The following is a 21,685-nucleotide window of genomic DNA, read 5'->3' on the forward strand; positions in this document are numbered from 1 at the left end:
GGACTCATGATTCGGAGCCGAACAGGAGTGTGGGTATGACAACGGCTCTGTTTACGCTAATCTTTGTGAGGTTTTTCAGTTGGTTGTTTTTCCAGACTCTTTTGTGTAGTCTTCCAAAGGCGCTATTTGCCTTGGCGAGTCTGTTGTCTATCTCGTTGTCGATCCTTGCATCTGATGAAATGGTGCTGCCGAGATAGGTAAACTGGTTGACCGTTTTGAGTTTTGTGTGCCCGATGGAGATGTGGGGGAGCTGGTAGTCATGGTGGGGAGCTGGCTGATGGAGGACCTCAGTTTTCTTCAGGCTGACTTCCAGGCCAAACATTTTGGCAGTTTCCGCAAAACAGCTGAAGAGCTGGCTCTGAATGGGCAACTAAAGCGGCATTGTCTGCAAAGAGTAGTTCACAAACAAGTTGCTCTTGTGTCTTGGTGTGAGCTTGCAGGCGCCTCAGATTGAAGAGACTGCCATGCATGCGGTACAAGATGTAAACAGCGTCTTCATTGTTGAGGTCTTTCATGGCTTGTTTCAGCATCATGCTGAAGAAGATTGAAAAGAGGGTTGGTACGAGAACGCAGCCTTGCTTCACACCATTGTTAATGGAGAAGGGTTCAGAGAGCTCATTGCTGTATCTGACCTGACCTTGTTGATTTTCGTGCAGTTGGATAACCATGTTGAGGAACTTTGGGGGGCATCCGAGGCGCTCTAGTATTTGCCAAAGCCCTTTCCTACTCACGGTGTCGAAGGCTTTGGTGAGGTCAACAAAGGTGATGTAGAGTCCTTTGTTTTGTTCTCTGCACTTTTCTTGGAGCTGTCTGAGGGCAAAGACCATGTCAGTAGTTCCTCTGTTTGCGCGAAAGCCGCACTGTGATTCTGGGAGAACATTTTCGGCGACACTAGGTATTATTCTATTTAGGAGAATCTTAGCGAAGATTTTGCCTGCAATGGAGAGAAGCGTGATTCCCCTGTAGTTTGAGCAGTCTGATTTCTCACCTTTGTTTTTGTACAGGGTGATGATGACGGCATCACGAAGGTACGGAAACAGGCCTGGCTGGCCAATTACACCCAATCGACCTACTACTCCCAGAGCATTTTGAACTGTGGGAGGAAACCCACACAGTCACAGGGAGATCATACAAAGTCCTTACAGACAGCACTGGATTCGAACCCAGGTTGTGGCGCTGCAACAACACTGGATTATCCATGCTGCATCTAGTGGAACAAGGAACAGAATTCTGACTTACAATCCAGTAGGCGATTATTGCTCCCTGCAGGAATCCCACTATGACGTCTGATGGATGGTGCCTATAATCTGACACGCGGGTGAGTCCAGTGTAAATGGCCATCATGATGAGGAGAGCCTGCAGGAGTGGTCTCAACAGCCGAGCTCCTTTCCAAGTGAAGCGGGCTTCCAGGTAAAACTGGGGGAGGGAGAGAGAGAGAGATCAAACTTCAGTTTAAAACCATGAGGGCAGGAATAGACCATTCAGCCCATCAAGTCTGCCCCACCATTTAATCATGAGCTGAGCCATTTCCCCACTCAGCCCCACATCCCCAGCCTTTGCCCCATAACCTTTGATGCTTTAGCTAATCAGGAACCTATCAATCTCTGCCTTAAATACACCCAATGGCCCTGCCTCTACAAACACCTGCGGCAACAAATTCCACAGATTCACCACCCTTTGCCTGAAGAAATTCCTCTGCCCTAAGCGGACACACTGCGAGTCTGAAGTTGTGCCCTCATGTCCTAGAGCAGTGGTTCTCACACTTTTCCTTTCCACTCACATATCACTTTAAGTAATCCCTTACTAACCAGTACCTCTGCCCTAGACCCAATTGTTAATGAACATTTTGCTTGAGAAAAATTGTGATTTCCTTTGGAGTTACAAAACCATGCACATAACGAGTCAATTAGCTACGATTAAAAGTGGTTTTCAAACTTTTTTTTCCACCCACATACTACCTTAAGCAATCCCTTATTAATCAAAGAGCACCGATGACAGAGGGATGACTTAAAGTGGTATGTGAGTGGAAAGAAAACTTTTGAAAACCACTACTCTGTCCATGTCTTTCAACATCCAAAGTGTTTCTATGAGATCTCCCCTCATTCTCCTAAATTCCAATGAGTCCAGGCCAAGAGCTATCAAACGCTTGCAATCCCTCTCTGCATGACAGTACAGAAAGAGACCCCCTTCAGCCAAACTCATTCATCCTGGTACATAACAGTGTTGCGCAAACCATGCTACCATTTTTAGCATTAATTGCTTTTTAATTAATGAAATTGACTTAGGTAGTTTTTAAACATCTATCAGAAACACAACTTTAAAATCATCTGGTGATGGAGGCCTCTCAATTTGCCCAGTAGCTGCCAGAAGTCTCTGTCTCAAGGGTGCAGAGGTCGTGCTTGTCCTGCCCTTCACAAGAGTGAGAAGGAAGTGCGAGTGGGAAAGCGTGTCAATCCAGGCACGCACAGAATCCCATTTCCTCTTGTGGCCACTTTTGTCCACACTTTCCAAATGACATTTTTGCCACCCCCACCCACAATGCTGTTGGATCCAGTCACACTTTCCCACCTTTGACCTTTACACCCTCTCCATCTGTATCCCTGTTCAAATGTCTTTTAAGTATCCTAATTGTACCCATCTCAACCACCTCCTCTGGCAGGCTGTCCCATCTACCACCAGCCCCTGGTGCCACTCTGGACCCTTAATCCTTGCCCTGTTTTAAAAATTGCATTCTTTACCTCATGACAAACGTCACCTGTAAATATTGATGTACTCAGGCACATCAACAAATATTAATGCTTTGTGGCATCTCATAAAAATAATGACATGTTCCTAGGAATTTTGTGCCAATACCATGCACTCCCAGGGATCATCTACAAACATTTTCACTCCCTCTGTAAATGCTGATATCCTGCTGGAGGAGTTATTTCTGCAATGCTTTCAGGTGTTGGCCATTTATTGAGACACCCCAGGGATTATGTAAAAACCAAAATGCTCCTTGGGCCCTCCTATAAATTCACATAGAGGGCTACCGAATACAAACTGGAAGGATTGTCCATGAACTGCTGAGGAATCTTGCAGATTTCCCCAAACATAGCCCAAATCTGAGCACCACCATGCGGAGGAACAGCTTCTTCCCACAGACAGTGGGAATGCTGAATGAACATAGGAAATGCTCATGCCAAACTATCCAAGATTCTCATATATTCATGAAACAACATTTATCTGTACAGACCAGTGGTTCTCAACCTTTTTCTTTCCACTCGCATACCACTTTAAGTATTCCCTATGCCATAGGTGCTCTGTGATTAGTAAGGGGTATGTGGGTGGAAAGAAAAAGTTTGAAAACTACTGTTTTAATCGTACCTAATTGACTCATTATGTGCGCAGTTTTATAACTGCGAAGGAAATGGGCCAATGACAATTTTTCTCAGGCAGAATATTTCAGTAACAATTGGGTCAAGAGCAGGGATTCTCAACCTTCCCTTCCCACTCACTTCCCACCTTAAGCAATCCCCTACTAATCACAGAGCACCGATAGCACAGGGATTACTTAAAGTGGGATGTGAGTGGAAAGAAAAAGGTTGAGATCGACTGGTAAAGATGAAATAGTTGTCCTACATATGTATTGTTTGTCTGTACGAGTGTTATGTCTGGTGGTGTGTCTGTGTGTTTTGCACTGAGGATCGGAGAACGCTGTTTTAATCGGGTTGTACTTGTGCAATCAGATGACAATAAACTTGACTTGACAAGATCTTCAGTGCCCTTCTGAAAATATTCATATATTGGTCTTAAGTCCTTAACTTAGAAAGACTGTACAAAATACTTAAACTGAAGAATGCAGTTAGTTTGCATTTTACAGCAAAATGCCTCACTGCATTCCATCACAGAGGTAATTGATCAAATACAAAACATGCATTGTTATAAATGACATTGATCAGACCATGACCAATCCTTCCATCCCAGCTCTCTTCCAAAAGAATCTTAAATGGGCAGGTATGTGAAAATCCCTTCTGGTGCTTCTGAGAAATTTGAAGCTCAGACATGAATGAGAACCAAGTGCGGGAGGAGGGACACAGAGAATCTGAATCAAGATTCGAAAATCTCGTTTTGTATCCACAGTTTTAAAATTTTATACATATAGCACAGTAACAGGCCATTTCAGCCCATGAGTCCATGCCACCCAATTTACCTACACCCACAGTATGTTTTGAACGATAGGGGGAAACCGGAGCCCCCCAGGGAAAACCCACGCAGACACGGGGACCACGTACAAACTCCTTACAGATAGCACTGGTGCTGTAAAGGCATTGCACTAACAGTTTCGCCAACTGTGCCACCATAACAGAAAGCAGCTGCTGCCTTGCTCTGCCAGGGACCCGAGTTCAATACTGACCTCTGATGCTGCATGGACCTTGCATGTTCCCCGCATGGGGTCCCCCACCTCCCTCTCCCTCTCCACGCATGGAGAGGTTCTCTCCCAAAGACTTGCGGATGGGCTGGTTATCTGGCCTCTAAACTGCCCCCAGCAGGCGGGAAAGCACAACAGGCTTGGGGAGAATGTGAACACAAAATGAGATTAATATTGGATCAGTGTAAATGGGTGCTGGATGGCTGGTACAGACTCAGGGGCCCAAAGGGTCCATTTTCATGCCATGTCTCACCACAACTTCTTTATCCATTATACCCTGTAGTTCTACTTCCCTCATCATACCTACTTACTAACCTAGAAAATATGGAAATGGGAAAGTGTTCTGCTGTTTTTAATGAGAACTTTGACAAGATATCATGCAATACAAAAGGCATAAGGATTGAAAATCCAAAAAAAAAGCTTTTTGCTGAAAATGTGACATGCACAGGAAGCTCTGGAAACACCCGTCAGGTCAGGTCACATCCTTGGAGTGAGAAACAGCGATAGATTTCCACCTGAAAAGTCACTAATCTGAAACGTCGATTCTGTTTCATTTTTCTCTTCAGAGTTTTTTTTGAGCATTTGATTTTAAAGCAAGTTATAGAGCGTCTGTGGAAGCAGGGAGAATGTTTTGGTTACAACAGACTTGCGGGCGTGAGGCTTGGGCATGAGTAGAGAGACAGGCAACAGAAACAGACAGAGCGGCAGAGAGACCAGCAGAGAGAGAGAGCGAGAGACTGAGAGCGGCAGCGAGAGAGTCAATCTTGCTGATGTGGAGACCAGTCTGCCTTCCCAATAGAAACTGATGATTAGGTTGACAAACTTTCTTCTGGTGGGGAGGAGAGTAGGGCTGCTTCAGGTTCCATGATGCAGGGTTTGCATAATGCTATTACAGTGCCAGTGACCCAGTTTGAATCCAGCGCTGTCTGTACAGAGTTTGTAAGTTCTCCCTGTGTCTGCATGGGTTTCCTCCCACCCTTCAAAAATATCCAGAGGTTATAGGTCAATTGGACAGAAGAGGATCATGGGCCAGAAGAGATAACAAAGTTGCCCCATCAAGCACTGATGATGAGTGGCATGGTTAGTCCAACTGTTAAAACATTGCTGTTTCTGCTCCAGCAACCAGGGTTCGAATCCCACTCTATGAGGAGCTTGTATGTTCTCCCAGTGTCTGTGTGGGTTTCCTCTGGGAACTCCAGTTTCCTCCCACCAGAGTCAGCGTCAGAACAAATCTAATCGGAAAGGGGGGCATTAGGGTAACCATGGGGTGGGGGGGGGAGGGGAGAAAATGGCATTTGTGTGGCAGCTTTATGTGCTGTTCATGTTTGGGTGGGGGCACAATAATTCATTTGCGGAGGGTGTAGCCCACAAAAGCCCCCCCCCACCTGCCTGTGACACTGACCCTGTGTCCCATCTTTCAAATCGTACAGGATTCTACGCTAATTTGAGTGCGATTAGGTGACATGGACTTTAAAGGCCGGAATTGGCTTCTACTGTGTGTGTAAAAAAAAAGACAATTAAAATTAGGAAGATAAATATATTTATAAGATAATGTACAGGATGAAGACGACCCCTCACAGCAGCCAATTGCAAGCCATTCAAATTGTGCATTCTGCCCAATAAACTATCCCAACTATACAAGAACGTAAATCAAACTGCTGGAGAACCTCAGCGAGTCCGACAGCGTTTGTCAAGGCAAAGGGATATTCGATGCTTCAGGTTGAGGCCCTGCATCAGGAGTCAGTGTCGAGGTGAGATGGTAGCATAAGGAGGTGTGAGGGAGGGCCTGACATCATCTCCCTCCTCACCCATTCCTTCTACAACTCTAGATCCCTTTGGGCACGGGAATAAAGCAGTGCAGAGACTCCAGGCTGTTAAAGTGGGAGAATGGGTTTCAATCTGTTGGAGGAGATTCGGTATGTCACTGAAGACTCAAAAACTTTGACAGGAGAATCATTGAGAGCATTCTGGCTGGTCGCATCACTGTCTAATACGGAGATGCAAACACTCAGGACAAGTCAAAACGCAGCTTGCAATGTCACAAGCACCAGTCTTCACTCCATCGAGGACATCTACAAGAGGTAGTGTCTTAAGAAAGCAGCCTCTATCCTCAAGGACCCCCCACCACCCAGACCCTGCCCTCTTCACTCTGCTACCATCAGGAAGGAGGTACAGGAGCCTGAAGACAAGCACTCAGCAGCACAAGGACAGCTTCTTCCCCTCCGCCATCAGATTCCTGAATGAACTGTCTTTTTCTTGCATTTTTTTTAAAAAAAGGTGGTTTATTTAAATATTTGCACTGTGATTCTGCCGCAAAGCAGCACATTTTACAATGTGTTCATAACAATAAATTCTGGCTCTGATTTTGAGGTGGGAGTTTACAATCTATGCTGCTTTGGAAAATCCTTCCAGTGGATCCCTTCCTGATTCTGCAGGGCATTCTGCCTCAGGTCAGTGCCCCACCTCCATAGGAAACACTGCTGGCACAGGAGCACAGTACGTGACCTGCGGCGAGCAGGCCCAATGCTCCCGCACCATCCTCCCATCACTCTCCCATCCAAGGCATTTTTAGCAACGTCCGGAGATGTCAAGCACGAGGAAAGAAAGCGGCTGCAAAGTTTGTTTTGCTTCGAAAGGGAAGGGTTGCTCTATTTAAAGTGGACTTGACCCTACCTAAGAAAAAACTTCAACAGTTTCCTCTCCAGCACCATTTTTCTGCCAAGTTTTCAGATGGGCGTATGTGCGCACCGTGGCAAAGTTCAGCCAGCGACAATATGCCGTCTTCCTGCTTGCCTGATTACCTCAGATTTCCCATTGATAACTTCCTTGTGACACAACCAGGCTAAATGCAGAATAGTGCCCTGGGATCACTGTTGGGAAATTCCTAAACGAGAGCTAACTGGCATAGCACGCGAGAGCAGCCAGAGTGGCTTCACCAGAGTCGCTTCAGAGTGCTGCCCAAGGCAAGCATTCTCAAAAGAACCGGGAGGGGGGGGATATTGCTACAACACATTTCAGGAGGGACCATAAAGTTTTTTTTAAACTTTCGGAAGAAACCAACTAAACTTGACTACTTCAGAGGGAATGGAAACCCATAAGCATTGTGTAGTCCTAAGAAGGGCCATAGCTTAAACAAAAATTGAGAATGCATGTAATAAAGACCATGTACATTTCCCCTGCAGTAGGTAGATTGGAAGATCCCTTGGCTGCGAAGGTACACGATTTGTTACTACTCAGTGGAACCTTGTACAATGGATTCAAGTAACTTGTATTACACCGAGTTTTATTCATCAAGTGCAGAAAGTGAAGGCTGAGGCAGCCCCCGTCACCCTCAGCGATTGTTTTAAGCTCAACTTCCTGCCAGGAAATTCCAAGTTTCCACAGGAAGAACCAGCCAAAATCCAAATTCAAAGCGAAGCTTCTCTGAATACAGATTCCCAGCCTTTAAAATGGATTCAAAGCTCCAGTCAGACTCGGCTGTTTTTTTCCAGGTCTATTCACACAGAGGAATGAGATCCACCATGAAAGCAGAATCTGAAACTTTAACTGCAATGGATCACAATGTGGTCACGAAGAAAGCTCACCAGCGGCTGTACTTTGTGAGGAGTTTGAGAAGATTTGGTACATCACCAAAGACTCTTGCAAATCTCTACAGTGAAATTCCTATGATCCCTCTCCAACATCAACACATCCTTTCTTAAATGAGGAGCCCAAAAATGGCTCATAATACTCCAAGCGAAGTGTCACCAGTGCCTTTAAAGCCTCAGCATCACATCCCTGCTCTTGTATTCTATTCCTCTTGAAACAAATGCCAGATTTGAGGTTGAATACACCATCTGCCCCGATGCACCAGGAAGTTTGGGGAATCCCCTGGTGATGACAATAGGTTAATGTTTAAAAGAAAGAGATTGAATTTCATCTGAAATTTAGTTCATTCTTTCCTGTATAAGTTAAAAACGATTGACTGGAATTAATCAAAGTGCTGCAGGAAGTCAGAAGGGCAGAGACAAATCTTCCAGCCATTACATCACTTGTGAGTCCAAGTTCAGAGTGTGTGGGAGTAGGGCAACTCCAATTAGAATGAAGCTAATTAAAATTAGAGCGAGTGACAGTCTCTTCTGTTAAACATCTGGAGTTAAAGTGCCCTACTATTGAGACAGCTGTAGTCAAGACAGCAGTCAACTCTCTCAGTTCACTCAATGGTCTTGGTGATCATCACTCAGTGGGACAGGCACAGGCCTCAAGAATAACTCACACTTTATTACTACTTAAACACGCACAAGAGATTAGGTCCCTAAATGCTGATTGCTCGCTGGAATGGAGCTCATTGTGTTAAGGACCATTCAATAGAGAAAGATGATGCGTTGATCTCCCGACACAATGAAGGCTAAATCTCACTGTCTTTGCAGAGCAGTGGACAATCCTTTGTGACTTGTAGACACAAGAGATTGCAGATGCTGGAATCTAGAGCAAAAGAAGGTTTGGGTCGATGCAGGAGAGATAGCTGGCGTAATGAGGTGAAAGCTCTCCTGTGCCTCTGTGTCGATGCAATCATGAAGAAGGCTCACCAGTGCCTATATTTCATTAGGAGTTTGAGGAGATTTGGTTTGGTTTTTGCAAATTTCTACAAGTGTACCATGGAGAGCATTCTGGTATGGAGGTGCCAATGCACAGGACGGGAACAGGCTACAGAGGGTTGTAAACTCGGCCAGCACTGTCACGGGCACCAGTCTTCACCCCATTGAGGACATCTTTAAGAAGCGGTGTCTCAAGAAAGCAGCTTCTACCTTCAAGGACCCTCACCACCCATGCTAATCCTTCTTCTTACTGCTACCATCAGGAAAGAGGTACAGGAGCCTGAAGATGCACAACCCAACATTACAATTACAGCTTCAATCAGATTTCTGAATGGGCTGTGAACTACAGACATCATTTCAATTTTTCCCCTCCTCTTTCGCACTATTTTTAAATATGTATTTATGGAAATGTAATTCATAGTGATTTTTTCACCTGTAAATGCAAATTTCATGACAATAAACCTGACTCTGAACACATGCACCAGTCCTTTGACAGGGTGAGATCAAACGTAAACTTTGTTTTTAATTTAATTTTTTACTTTTCACACTATGAACCATACTGACCAAATTACACACAAACATTTCCCTCTTGAATATACATAGTGTCATTTTCTCCCCTTTTTCCACCCCTCCCTTCCCTCCCTCCTTCCCTACCCACTAAACGTTCAACATATACAATACAATAAACCCGTTAAACAAGGTCATCACAAAATGAAAATAAATAAGAAAATTGTGTCATCTACTTTTACACCCTGGGTCAGTTCATTTAGTCTTCTTCTCATTCTATCATCTTAGGGGGTGGAGGTCCGTGGTAGGCCCTCTCTGTTATGTTCCATGTACTGTTCCCAAATTTGTTCGAATACTGTGACTTTATTTTTTAAATTATATGTTATTTTTTTCCAATGGAATACATTTATTTATTCCTATGTACCATTGCTGTACTCTCAGGCTCTCATCTGCTTTCCAGGTTGACATTATACATTTTTTTGCTACAGCTAAGGCTATCATAATAAATCTTTTTTGCGCTTCATCCAATTTGAGGCCTAATTCTTTACTTCTTATATTACTTGTAAGAAAGATCTCTGGATTTTTTGGTATGTTGCTTTTTGTGATTTTATTTAATACCTGATTTAGATCTTCCCAAAACTTTCCCACTTTCTCATATGCCCAAATTGCATGTACTGTTGTTCCCGTTTCCTTCTTGCAGCGAAAACATCTATCTGATACTGTTGGGTCCCATTTATTTAACTTTTGGGGCGTGATGTAACAAATTATATTGTATCATGCGTAACCTCGTGTTTATTGTATTTCTCATAGTTCCAGAGCATAGCTTTTCCCACTTCTCATTTTTTATCTTTATGTTTAGATCTTGTTCCCATTTTTGTTTGGGTTTACAGCTTATTTCATCATTCTCTTTCTCTTGCAGCTTGATGTACATGTTTGTTATAAATTTTTAAATTATCATTATGTCTGTAATCACATATTCAAAGCTGCTTCCTTCTGGAAACCTCAGCCTGCTTTCCAATTTGTCCTTTAAGTAGGTTTTCAGTTGGTGGTATGCAAACCGTAAGTTATAACATATTTGTACTTAATTTGTTCGAAAGATAATAAATTATTTCCCAAAAAACGATTTTCTATTCTTTTGATCCCTTTTGATCAAACGTAAACTTGAGGAACAATTCAAACTCCTCCTGGACAGCAGGTGTGAATATCAACTTGTCCAAGTTTACCTGTCCCATCTCCACCTGCCCCCACGATTTTCATCTCTCTTTACCTAATCTTGTTCCTTTCTCTCTAACAACCCCCGCCTCTCCTCCCCCAACCATTGCCTCTCCACCTGCCCAACACCCCATCACCTCTGGGGTCATCCTCAGCATCTTTCCCCCTTCACATCTGTAATGTCACCCCCTTCTCACTTTAGCTTCAATAGAGGGTCCTGACCCAAAACCCTTTCTGCCCATGGATGCTGCCAGTCTAACGAGTTCCTCAAGCATCTTGCTTGCAATCGGTGGATCCAGGTAAGGAGGGGTTGATTGGCAGGTAGCCAGGTGAGGGAGGGAAGGAAGGGTGGAGATGGTGACAGATCAGGAAGTGTTAAGTGGAGAGAACACTTGGGGCTGGAATATGAAGGTGAGAGAGGAACAAAATTAGGGAGGGGATTGCGGACAGAGTTTCTTTATGTTAGTCTTTCTGTCTAGATCAGTGGTTCTCAGCTTTTTCTCCTCCACTCACATACCACCTTAATCATAGGTGGTTAGTAAGAAATTGCTTAAGGTGGTATGTGAGTAGAAAAGAAGGTTGAGAACTACTGGTCTAAATGAAATGTCCTGACACTTTAATTATTCACCTCCTGCTATCTGAACCTGCTGAGTTTCTCCATTAACTTTTTTTTCTGCCTTTGCTATTTGCACTTGGAGGTGGTATTAACAGCACTGGAGGAGTGAAATCCCTTCAAAACAACACCCTGGATTTGCAATCTAATATACTCACAGCAAGTACTACTGTGTACACCTGCTACAAAAAGTCCTGCAATTCCTCATTCCTGCATCATTCTCCTAAACCTAGGGCCATCATCAGGGTTAGGGTTACAGGTGAATAGGACACCTGTCATTTTTTTCCCCCTCCGAGGCAAATACCATCCTGACGTGGAGAAGATGTCATTGCCCACTTCATCAGCACTGGGTCCTGCTCTCCCACAGCACTGTGGGGGCACCTTCACCAGCAGCACCTCAAGGCTGCTCACCTTGTACAGCAAAAAAACCCCTGTTTCCAGCACCTTTGGGATTGGTAGATTCTGGATAAGTGCATCTTCTGGTTGCTTGAGACTTACTCTTACAATGCCTAACTAATACACCTTCATTAAGCATACCACACTATACTTACACCGAACAAACTTCACTTGCATGAATACATAAACCTTAAAATATTTTATTTTAAGTCACATTCTTTGAAAACATTTAACTGTCGCTGCACAAAAGACAAACAATGACATTATAGATATGATCCCCTCCCCCAAATTTACAGATAAAGCATCTTATTGGGGTGAGTCTTACAAAGCTGGGATAAGGAGACACTTTAAGAGAGTCACCCCAACGGCGAGTGGCATCAACCAGCTCTTCATCCTGGGCGACGCCATCGCTGTTTCACACAACTTTATTCAAACAGCTGCTACGAGCAAAGCCCAACCAAGGCTGAATATTTGCTCCCATTTTCACCAAAGATTTGTGTGTCACTTCAGGGATGTATACTTTTACTATTTTAAACTTGTGTATTTTTACTTGTTATTTTATTCTAATTTATTTTAAGATCCTTTTATTTATTTTCCTTGATTTTTTTTGCCGGTTGCTTGAATTTCGGATACCAGGGGTTTTACTTCATTCTGGTGTAAGTAAATGAATCACAGATCACCAGGACACTGACCTTTATTTCTTCGATTTCTTTAATCAAATTTAAATAATCTCAGTTGTCCTGTGCAAATTGTCTCTGACAATATTTTCTGTAAAAATGTTACCATTTAAAAATTTTGCATCGACACCTCTGAGCAGTTCATTCTGCAGACTCTCTAGGCTTGTGCGATCAAACAATTCTCTCTCAAGAACTACGAATTCAGCGAAGCAGATTGGATAGTTATTGATACAAAAGCATGCAGTCATTGTTCAATTAATAGTAATTTTGCACCTTATTCTGCATAATATTGGAGACACAGGTTCATGATACTATACCTGACCCATTCCTCAGCACTGGGGCACATTTTTTCTTTGGACAATCCACTACACTTGTAAAAACTCGAGTGCAACTTGCATGAGTGCAACTCCATATTACTCCTTTGAAAAACTTTGGTTCAACCAAGATAAAGATGAATTGCTAACTGAAGTCAACTTTGCTTTCCAGACAACCCGCTGAGATCAAGTGAAACTCCTTTCACTCTCTCACAAGGATGTTCTTCCCAAATCACTCTGATATAACTCCAGAGAAATCGACAAACGTGTCCGTGGCTTGTTAACTTCAACTAATTTTTAATCCAGAAATGGGATGTTTACATTTGCAAAAGGTAATGATAGGATTCAGCACAAGTAACTAGCTACTTACATTCAGGGGTATTACGAACACCAAAAGACCTAGGAGCAGAAATATTCAGCCCACTGAGTCTATCCCACCATTTAATCAAGAACTAATCCATTTCCCCACTCAGCCCCACTGCCCGGCCTTCTCCTATAACCTTTGTTTCCCTGGCTAATTAAGAGCCTATCAATCTCTGCTTTAAATACACTCAATGACCTGGCCTCCATGACCACCTGTAGCAAAATTATTACACAGATTTACCACCCTCCAGCCGAAAAAATTCCTCTGCATCTCTATTCTAAGCAGATGCCCTCTTGTCCGAGACCAGTGGTTCCCAACCTTTTACTTTCCACTCACATACCACTTTAAGTATTCCCTATGCCATAAGTGTTCTGTGATTAGTAAGGGATTGCTTAAGGTGGTATGTGAGTGGGAAGGGAAGGTTGAGAATCACTGCTCTAGACCCAATTGTCACTGAAAAATTTTGCTTGAGAAAAATTGTCATTGGCCCATTTCCTTTGGAGTTATGAAACTGTGCACATAATGAATCAATCTGGAATGATTAAAAGAGTGGTGTTCAAACTTTTTCTTTCTACCCACATACCACCTTAAGCAATCCCTTACTAATCGCAGAACACTTATGGCATAGGGAATACTTAAAGTGGTATGTGAGTGGAAAGTAAAAGGTTGGGAACCACTGTCCCACCATGGGAAGCAACCATTCCACATCTATTCTGTCCAAGCCTTTCAACATTCAAAATGTTTCAATGATATTCCTCCTTCATTCTCTCAGCCAACAGAGGTCTCCACTGATCAGAAACTCAACTGGACCCAAGTGCAGAGAGGCCGAATGCCCTGTGATGGGTGATCACCTTCAGTCACTCAAAGATCAGTCGAACTCAAAACAGAAGGGAGTAACAAGCTGCACTGGTCTGGACAAGTACATCGCCAACAGCACTACTAGATGTTTGGAACCATCCAAAACAAAGTATGCTTGAACGGGATCAGCTCCACAATTCAACAAAGTCACTGCATCAACCACCATGGTTGTAAGGTGAACCATGGTCACCCTCATCCAGGCTACTCCAAAGCCTCTAATCTCTACCATCAAGGCAGCCAAGCACAACAGGAGCATCACCAGTATATGCAGCACCATCTTCAGGTTGGGCTGCAAGACTCCCACCATCCTCACCTCAAACAATGTCAATGGCTCCAAATTCAGGAAGTCTCTCTCCAGCAGCAAGAAGGTGGCCATTCCTTCACCTTCTTATGCAGAAAGCAAGGATGGACAATTAAAACTGGCTGTACCAACATTGTCCACCTACCAAAAATATTAAAAAGATTACGATCTTCACAAGGTTTTAAGTTCAGAATTGTACTGATTAACACCATAAGGGTAGATTTAACAAAAAACAAATCTTATCAAATGCCCTTTGTTTTTCCAAAGCACACTCCAGACACTCACCAAATCCTTCCTATCAACATTGTTGTCATGTAATAGTACAGAACATGTAATATTACATGAAGTTACCTTCTGCCTGCCCTAGGGCAGACAAGGAATCACCATTAGTGTATCCTGGCATCCCTGACACTAAGGGAGAAAGAGAAGCAAAAGAGAGTCTCTTCAGAGTCACCAAGTCCTAATACATCCAGTACTCTCTTGGATACAAGCTTGAACAGTTCGTCTTAACCCTGTGTAATTTAAATGTTTATCTGCGGCACACCAGAAGCTAATTCTATCCATTTGATGCAATCACAAAGGCGGCTCGCCAGCGGCTATACTTTGTGAGGTGTCTGAGGAGATTCAGTATACCACCAAAGACTCGAATTTCTACAGGGGTACTGTGGAGAGCATTCTGGCTGCCTGGTAATGGAGGTGCCAACTCTTAGGACAAGAATAAACTCCAGAGGGTTGACAACTTGGCCTGCGAAATCACAGCCATCAGCCTTCACTCCATAGAGGACATCTACATGAGGCGGCATCATTTAAAAAAAAAAGCCTATCCTCAAAGATATGCCCTCTTCACTCTGCTACCATTGGGAAAAAGTTACAGAAGCCTGAAGACGAGCACTCAGCAGCACAAGGACAGCTTCTTCTCCGCTGCTGTCAGATTCCCGAATGAACCATGAACTAAAGACACTGCCTCACTTTTCGTGCACTATTACGTTATTTTTGTTTAAATAGTAATATTGTAAAATGGTTATGAATGTTTGCACAGTGATGTTGCCGCAAAACACCGAATTCCATGACGATGATAATAAATTCTGATTTAAACCTGTGCCACCCAATTGACCTACAACTACTGTACATTTTGAACGGTGGGAGGAAACCGAAGCCGCCAGGGAAAACCCATGCAGACACGGGGAGAACATACAAACTCCTCACAAACAGTACGGGATTCAAACCCAAGTCGCTGATGCTGCAATAGTGTCGTGTTAACTGCTACACTAAAAATCTATGACATTTTGGTGAATTTGCAACCATTGCTTCACAGGCTCCTCCCTCACTGAGGATGGAGGTGACGGGGCTTTTTAAAAAAAAAATTGTCATCCTGAAATGTAGTGAAACCCCAGTGGCTACAAGACCCTTAGAGTCAGAATGCCTTTTCGTTAACTTTCATGAACTTTAACTTTTTATTTTCCTAATGATAAATGGGTGTAATATTCAAGAGATTGGGAATACACAGAAAGAATAATAACCATTTCCTTTGTGGGTTTAATAACTCCAGAAGACACAAAATCAGAAATTGGCCATTCAGCCAATCAAGTCTGCCCTGCCATTTACTCATGAGCTGATCCATTGATGCACTCAGCCCCACTCCCGGCCTTTTGCCATCACCTTTAAGGACCTGGCAACACAACAAAAACAAAGGTTTCTGCTCCATTAAATGCAAACCCCTGACCATCCTTCACTGCAAACCACAGCAAACTCAAACTGGTGAAGAAAAGGTTCTGTCTGCATTGAAATATTTATGCTGCTTCTTCCCACTCAACGGCAATTAGCACCAGCAATGGCACAGGTCAGAACTTGCTCTGGCCAATGAAATTTGTTGAATTAAACACTCACCGCCAAGTAGAGAAGGGTGTACATGGCGAAGGAGGCGTGGCCAGAGTAAAACGACTTCCTGAAATGAAAACACAACACCCAAAGTGAGTCACTCCGGCAAAAGAATGAGAGAAGCGACTTTAAAGTCAGTCCAATTTGCACTTTTGAAGTTTATGCTGGGCTTATTAGGCACGTGTCAACATCTTCATACACGAATGCAATTCGAACCATAGCACTACAGCACAGAAGCAGACCCTTCTAGTCTGTGCCAAACTATTTTTCTACCTCATTCCACTGACCTGCACCATATCCCTCCATACCCCTCTAGTCCATGTATTTGTCAAAATTTTTCTTAAATGTCCAAATTGAGCCCACATTCACCATTTCAGCTGACAGCTTGTTCCACACTCCCAATCCAACTTCCAAGGGAAGCTAGCTTCAGGGGTGCTTTTACAGCACCAGTGATCGACACCGGGGTTTGAATCTGATGCTGTCTAAAAGGAGTTTGTATGTTCTCCGTGTCTTCCCTGGGGGTCCTGGTTTCCTCCCACTGTTCGAAAAGTACAGTGGGTGTAGATTAATTGGGTGGCGCAGACTTGTGGGTCGAAATGTATGTCGAAATTAAAATTATAATTTTAATTACCTCTATCAAATCTCTTCTTATTCTTCTGCGTTCCAGGAAATAAAGTACTAAGCTGTTTAACCTTTCCCTGTAACTCAGTTCAAGTCCTGGCAACATTCTAGTAAATCTCCTCTGTATCCTTTCAATCTTATGGATATCCTTCCTGCAGTGTACTTAGGTGAACAAAACTGCACACAATACTCCAAATTGGATGATTACACCTAATCTAACCCCTACTCTTTGCTCAGACCTACAGCAAGCCTGGTTTTGTTTTCTTTTAGTCATGTGATCAGCATTTATTGCAATCCAGGAATCTGAATCAAGAGCGCTTCTATTGAACCACATGGAGAAGGTGTTTCCACGGTGCTGCTAGCAATTATACACAGAGAGTTCTAGAGGTGTGTGGTGGAAAGTGTGCTGACTGGCTACATCACAGTCTGGTATGGGGACACCAATATCCCAGAGTGGAAATCCCTCCAAAAGATAGTGGACATGGTCCAGGACATCACAAAACCTTCCCCACTATTGAGAACATCTCCAGGAAATGCTGCCGTCGGAGAGCAGCAGCGATCATCAAGGATCTGCACCACCCAGCACATGCCCTGTTCTTGCTGCTGCCACCATTAGGAAAGAGGTGTAGGGGCCATAAGATGGCCACCAGCAGGTTCAGGAACAGCTGCTCCCCCTCCACCATCAGACTCCTCAACAACAAACGCAATCAGAGACTCATTTAAAGACCCTTTGCACATTATTAGTTAATGAATATTTATTTTCTGTACTGCACAGATTTTTTTGCATTTCCTTCTTTTTTACATTTCTCTCTTTTGCATCTTTTATTGAGTACAGTTTTTTTAGAACTACTGGTAAATGAAAATTCTGCCAAGACCGCAGGAAAAAGAATCTCAGGGTATGTGATGTCATGTATATACACTGACAATAAATCAGAACAAAATGTTCCTAAGTTGGGATGGTGTGTCTGGACCACAGAAACTTGCAGCACAGAAGGAGAGCCATTCAGCTCATCATGCAAGATGCTTGCAATTATACACAGAGAGTTCTAGAGGTGTGTGGTGGAAAGTGTGCTGACTGGCTACATCACAGTCTGGTATGGGGACACCATTCTCCCAGCTTGGTCTGTGGTCCTGTAGAACATCCAGGTGAAATGACAGGAAGGTTTCTACCTTCATCATTTGACCAGACAGCGAGTCTAGGGGTCAGAGCATGGAAACAGGCCCCTTCGGCCAAAATCATCCATGCTGGCCAGAGCTAGTTCCACTTGTAGACTCCCACTGGCTCCAATATCTTTCCCATCATGGAGGACCATAGCTAACTTCCCTTGGAACTTCGATCAGAAGGCACGTACATCCCCCAGACAAGAGAAGCCCCCATAGGGTCTAGCCAACAATGGTTGGATGTAGTGCCCAGCCAGTTTCCTGACTTTGGAGCAAAACAAAATGGCAACAGGCGGGACTGACTCAGTGGAAAAATAAAATTGAGACCCAAGGTTAAAATAGTGAAAATTCAAAACAAGGCTGTCCCACCTGCCCTCTGTAACTGCAGAAGCTGTCCCGTTGCAGACATAATCCTCGATGTACCCCTTGGAACAGTCAATTTTGGTGAAGTCTGGTTTGCAGACATACAGGAAGTTGGGTCTCAATCGGCCAACAGCGACCTTTGCCAGATCCGTGAGGGATTGGCTCACAGCACATCCAAAGAGGAAGCAGCCAACCTGCTTGTATATCAGCGACACATAAGGGTTCGAGACGAAGGACTTGGATTTCTCGTTCAGGAATCGGATCCGATAGCTTTCACTAAAGACAATCTGCAACAAAACAGAAAAGGGAGAATGAATAGTGCAACACTTTGGATCTTTTGGCTTTTCCCTCCTCATCCTTCCCTTTCTGTCATCTTTAGGGTCACACCTTCAGCTGTTGGGAGCATGCCACAGTTCAGGTCATAAACGGGACGGGAGAGCAGCACTGTCAAGACTTTTTCCGTCCTGAACTTCAATTTTATTGAACTTAGGGCAGCATGGTGAATGTAGGGGTTAGTGCAACGCTGTTACAGCACGTGATCAGGACCAAGGTTCGAATTCAGCGCTGTGAGGAGTTTGTACATTCTCCCCATGTCTGCGTGGATTTCCACTAGATGCTCTGGTTTCCCCACACCCGTCAAAAGTGTACAGTTAATTGGGCTCAAGGGCCAAAAGGGACTGTTATCACACTATATCTAAATTTAAATGTAAAATTCCAAATATTTAAATTCAAAACTTGCCCTAGAGCTTGTGCAATCAGTTCAGTCAAGCAAGGATGACATGGCTATAGTCACTCAAATAAAATTGAACTTAGAGGCCTATGAGATTATGAGGCATAGATAAGGTAGATGGCCTTTTTCCCTGGGGAGGGAGTAGCAAACACCAGAGGGCATCTGTATAAAGTGAAGGGAGGAACATTTAAGAGAGATATCAGGGGTAAGTTTATTTTAAAAATAGAGTTGTGGGTGCCTGGAATGCATTCTAGGAGTGATGGTGGAGGCTGGAATATTAGGGGCATTTAAGACTCTTAGACAGCCACATGGATTAAAGAAAGAAAAAAAGTGGGCCGAAGGGCCTGTCCTGTGTTCTATGCTGCAGAAACAAGCACAAAGGGCCCTTGAATAGCTACTAGAATCCCCCACTGGTCCCATAACTGGGGCAGAGAGAACAGAGTGAAGAGACACTTGCTGTATGCTGTCAGCATTCTAATTAATCCCACAGTTGAAATTCCACACAATAAGTTTCTTTATTCCATTGCAATCATCATTCATTTATTACAATTCAAGGTCAGAGTGATAGGGCCATTGTTATTTAAGGCAGTGGGAAACGGACACTGCATTTGCGTAGTTGGTAAATGATTGCATGTCAAAGGTACACGCTAACCTTTCAAGTTTCCTGAGGTAACATCCCCTGCCAAAGAAAAGCAAGCAAGATTCTATTTGTGTCCATGCAGCAAAGCAGCTCATCGACTTGACCCCATCCTTCCCAGTCTTCTGAACTGCACAAATTTGTAGCATCTCAAGGCAGACTTGACATCTGTGATGTCAGCACAATTCCAATGCCAAGATAAATCCTGGGGCACACAAGTGCACAATAGCTCCTTCCCTGCAGCGTTAATCACACAGACAGTGTGCAAAGACCCAGTGCAATCCGGCATGCAAATTACTACAGGAATTCCTTTGCTTTGATCAAACTGTTGATGTTGCAAGGCAACTGTTTAACCCTGTCCAGCGGTGGCCATCAAAACCGCACACCAGGAAACTGGGCAGACAAGGAACAACAGGATTGTGGTCAAATTATTGGACAAGCGCCCACAAGCCCGGACTACTGATCTGGAGAATTTTGTTTGCATCCTACTTGAAAATTTTAGTTCAAGCAATTAAATGAATTTAGAACTTGGACAGCTCAGTAATGATATTGATACATTATTAATAACAAAACTGTTGCATCTCTCCATGAACACGACCATTCCCCTTCAGGAGAGAAATCTAACAGGCTATTTTGATCAAGTTTATATATGATAAAAGCACAGATATGCTGGAGGAACTCAGCAGATCTCACAGAATGAATAAAAGGTAAAAATATATAACAGGCGGTTCAGGCTTGAACCCTCCTTCAAGGTATGAGTGGAAAATAAAAACACAAACGCTGGAGTGGAGGAACTTAGCTGGTCTCGCAGCGACCAGAGGTGGTAAAGATATTACCAACATTTTAGGCCTGAGCCCTTTCTCAATTTATGGGCAAAATTCAGGCAGGTGTCTGAATTAAAGGTTGGGGAGATAAAGGGGGAAGAATGGGCAGAGAGAGGAGTGCAGATCAACAAACGGAAGGTGTTAATTGGATATGATAAGAAGACAGGAGAAAGGAAAGGGGAGAATTGATTTGGGGGAGGCAGGATTATTTTTGGCTCGGTGAAAGAACTTTTTTTCTACAATCACAGCATCTGCAGACTTTTGTGCTTCACTCCGTGAGTAAAAAGCAGGCAGACTTCTGAATTAAAAGGCTACGAAAAGGGAAGAATGTGCAGGGAGACGAGTACAGACCAACAGACAGAAGGTGGTGTTAATTGGATATGGACAGGACCCAGGAGAGAGTAAGAGTGGGGTGGTGGGTGGGCGGGGGAAGAGGGAGAAAAAAACAGGAGGGAGTTTATAAATTTAATATTTTTCTTTAGACAGACTGCACGATAACATGCCAATTTGGCCTATGAGCCCATGCTACCTAATTATATCCAATTGACCTACAACCAATCCCCCAGTACATTTTAAATGGTGGGAGGAAACCAGAGTCCCTAGGGACATACAAACTCCTTACAGACAGCACGGGATTCGAACCCAAATCCTGATCACTGGTGCTGTAAAGGCGTTGCACTAACCGCTACGTCAATCGTGCCAATTAATTAATTTAATCCTCGAGGAGCAGGGGGAGAAAATTTAGACATACAACACAGTAACAGGCCCTTCTGGACCTCGAGCCCATGCTGCCAAAATACCCCAATTACTCTACAATGTCTGGACATTTTTTAAGGGTGGGAGTAAACCAGAGCACCCGGAGGAAACCCACTATGGAGAATGTACCAACTCTTTATGCACAGCAGGGGTTCGACCCTGCTCACTGTAACAGTGTTGCGCTCAATCGCTATGTAAACTGTGCTACTTCAAAACACACTGGGCAAGACAAACCCTCTCCCACCACATTCACCCAAAAGTCTGTCAATAACCTCTCATGGATTCCAATTGGAGCACTACCTTCAAATCCAACTGCTGATTCGACTTGCTTGATTATTTGAATGTGAGTTTGTCTTGTTGTGGCTTTGGGTCTGTCCTGGATGGAGAATCCACAGCATAATACTGGCTTTGCATTTTCCTCAAGTCAAACCCCTATTCACTCTTCCCGAAAGATGTGGAGCAATTCCAGCGTCCTGACCCTCAGA

At 43.7% G+C, this 21,685-nt stretch overlaps 1 protein-coding gene across 1 annotated transcript in view; it reads right to left on the reverse strand.

Moving 5' to 3' along the window:
• The window catches only part of LOC138758401 (phospholipid phosphatase 3-like), an 86,948-nt gene that overhangs the window by 9,563 nt on the left and 55,700 nt on the right, over positions 1-21,685 (reverse strand). The window contains exons 3-5 of the mRNA XM_069927259.1: positions 18,260-18,540; positions 16,118-16,175; positions 1,240-1,416 (exon numbers count right to left, since the gene is read on the reverse strand). Of these exons, the coding sequence (XP_069783360.1) occupies positions 1,240-1,416; positions 16,118-16,175; positions 18,260-18,540 (516 nt within the window). The remainder of the gene's footprint in view (positions 1-1,239; positions 1,417-16,117; positions 16,176-18,259; positions 18,541-21,685) is intronic.

Source organism: Narcine bancroftii, chromosome 3 (genome assembly GCF_036971445.1).
Source record: "Narcine bancroftii isolate sNarBan1 chromosome 3, sNarBan1.hap1, whole genome shotgun sequence".
In the NCBI taxonomy this organism is placed as follows: Eukaryota; Metazoa; Chordata; class Chondrichthyes; order Torpediniformes; family Narcinidae; genus Narcine; species Narcine bancroftii.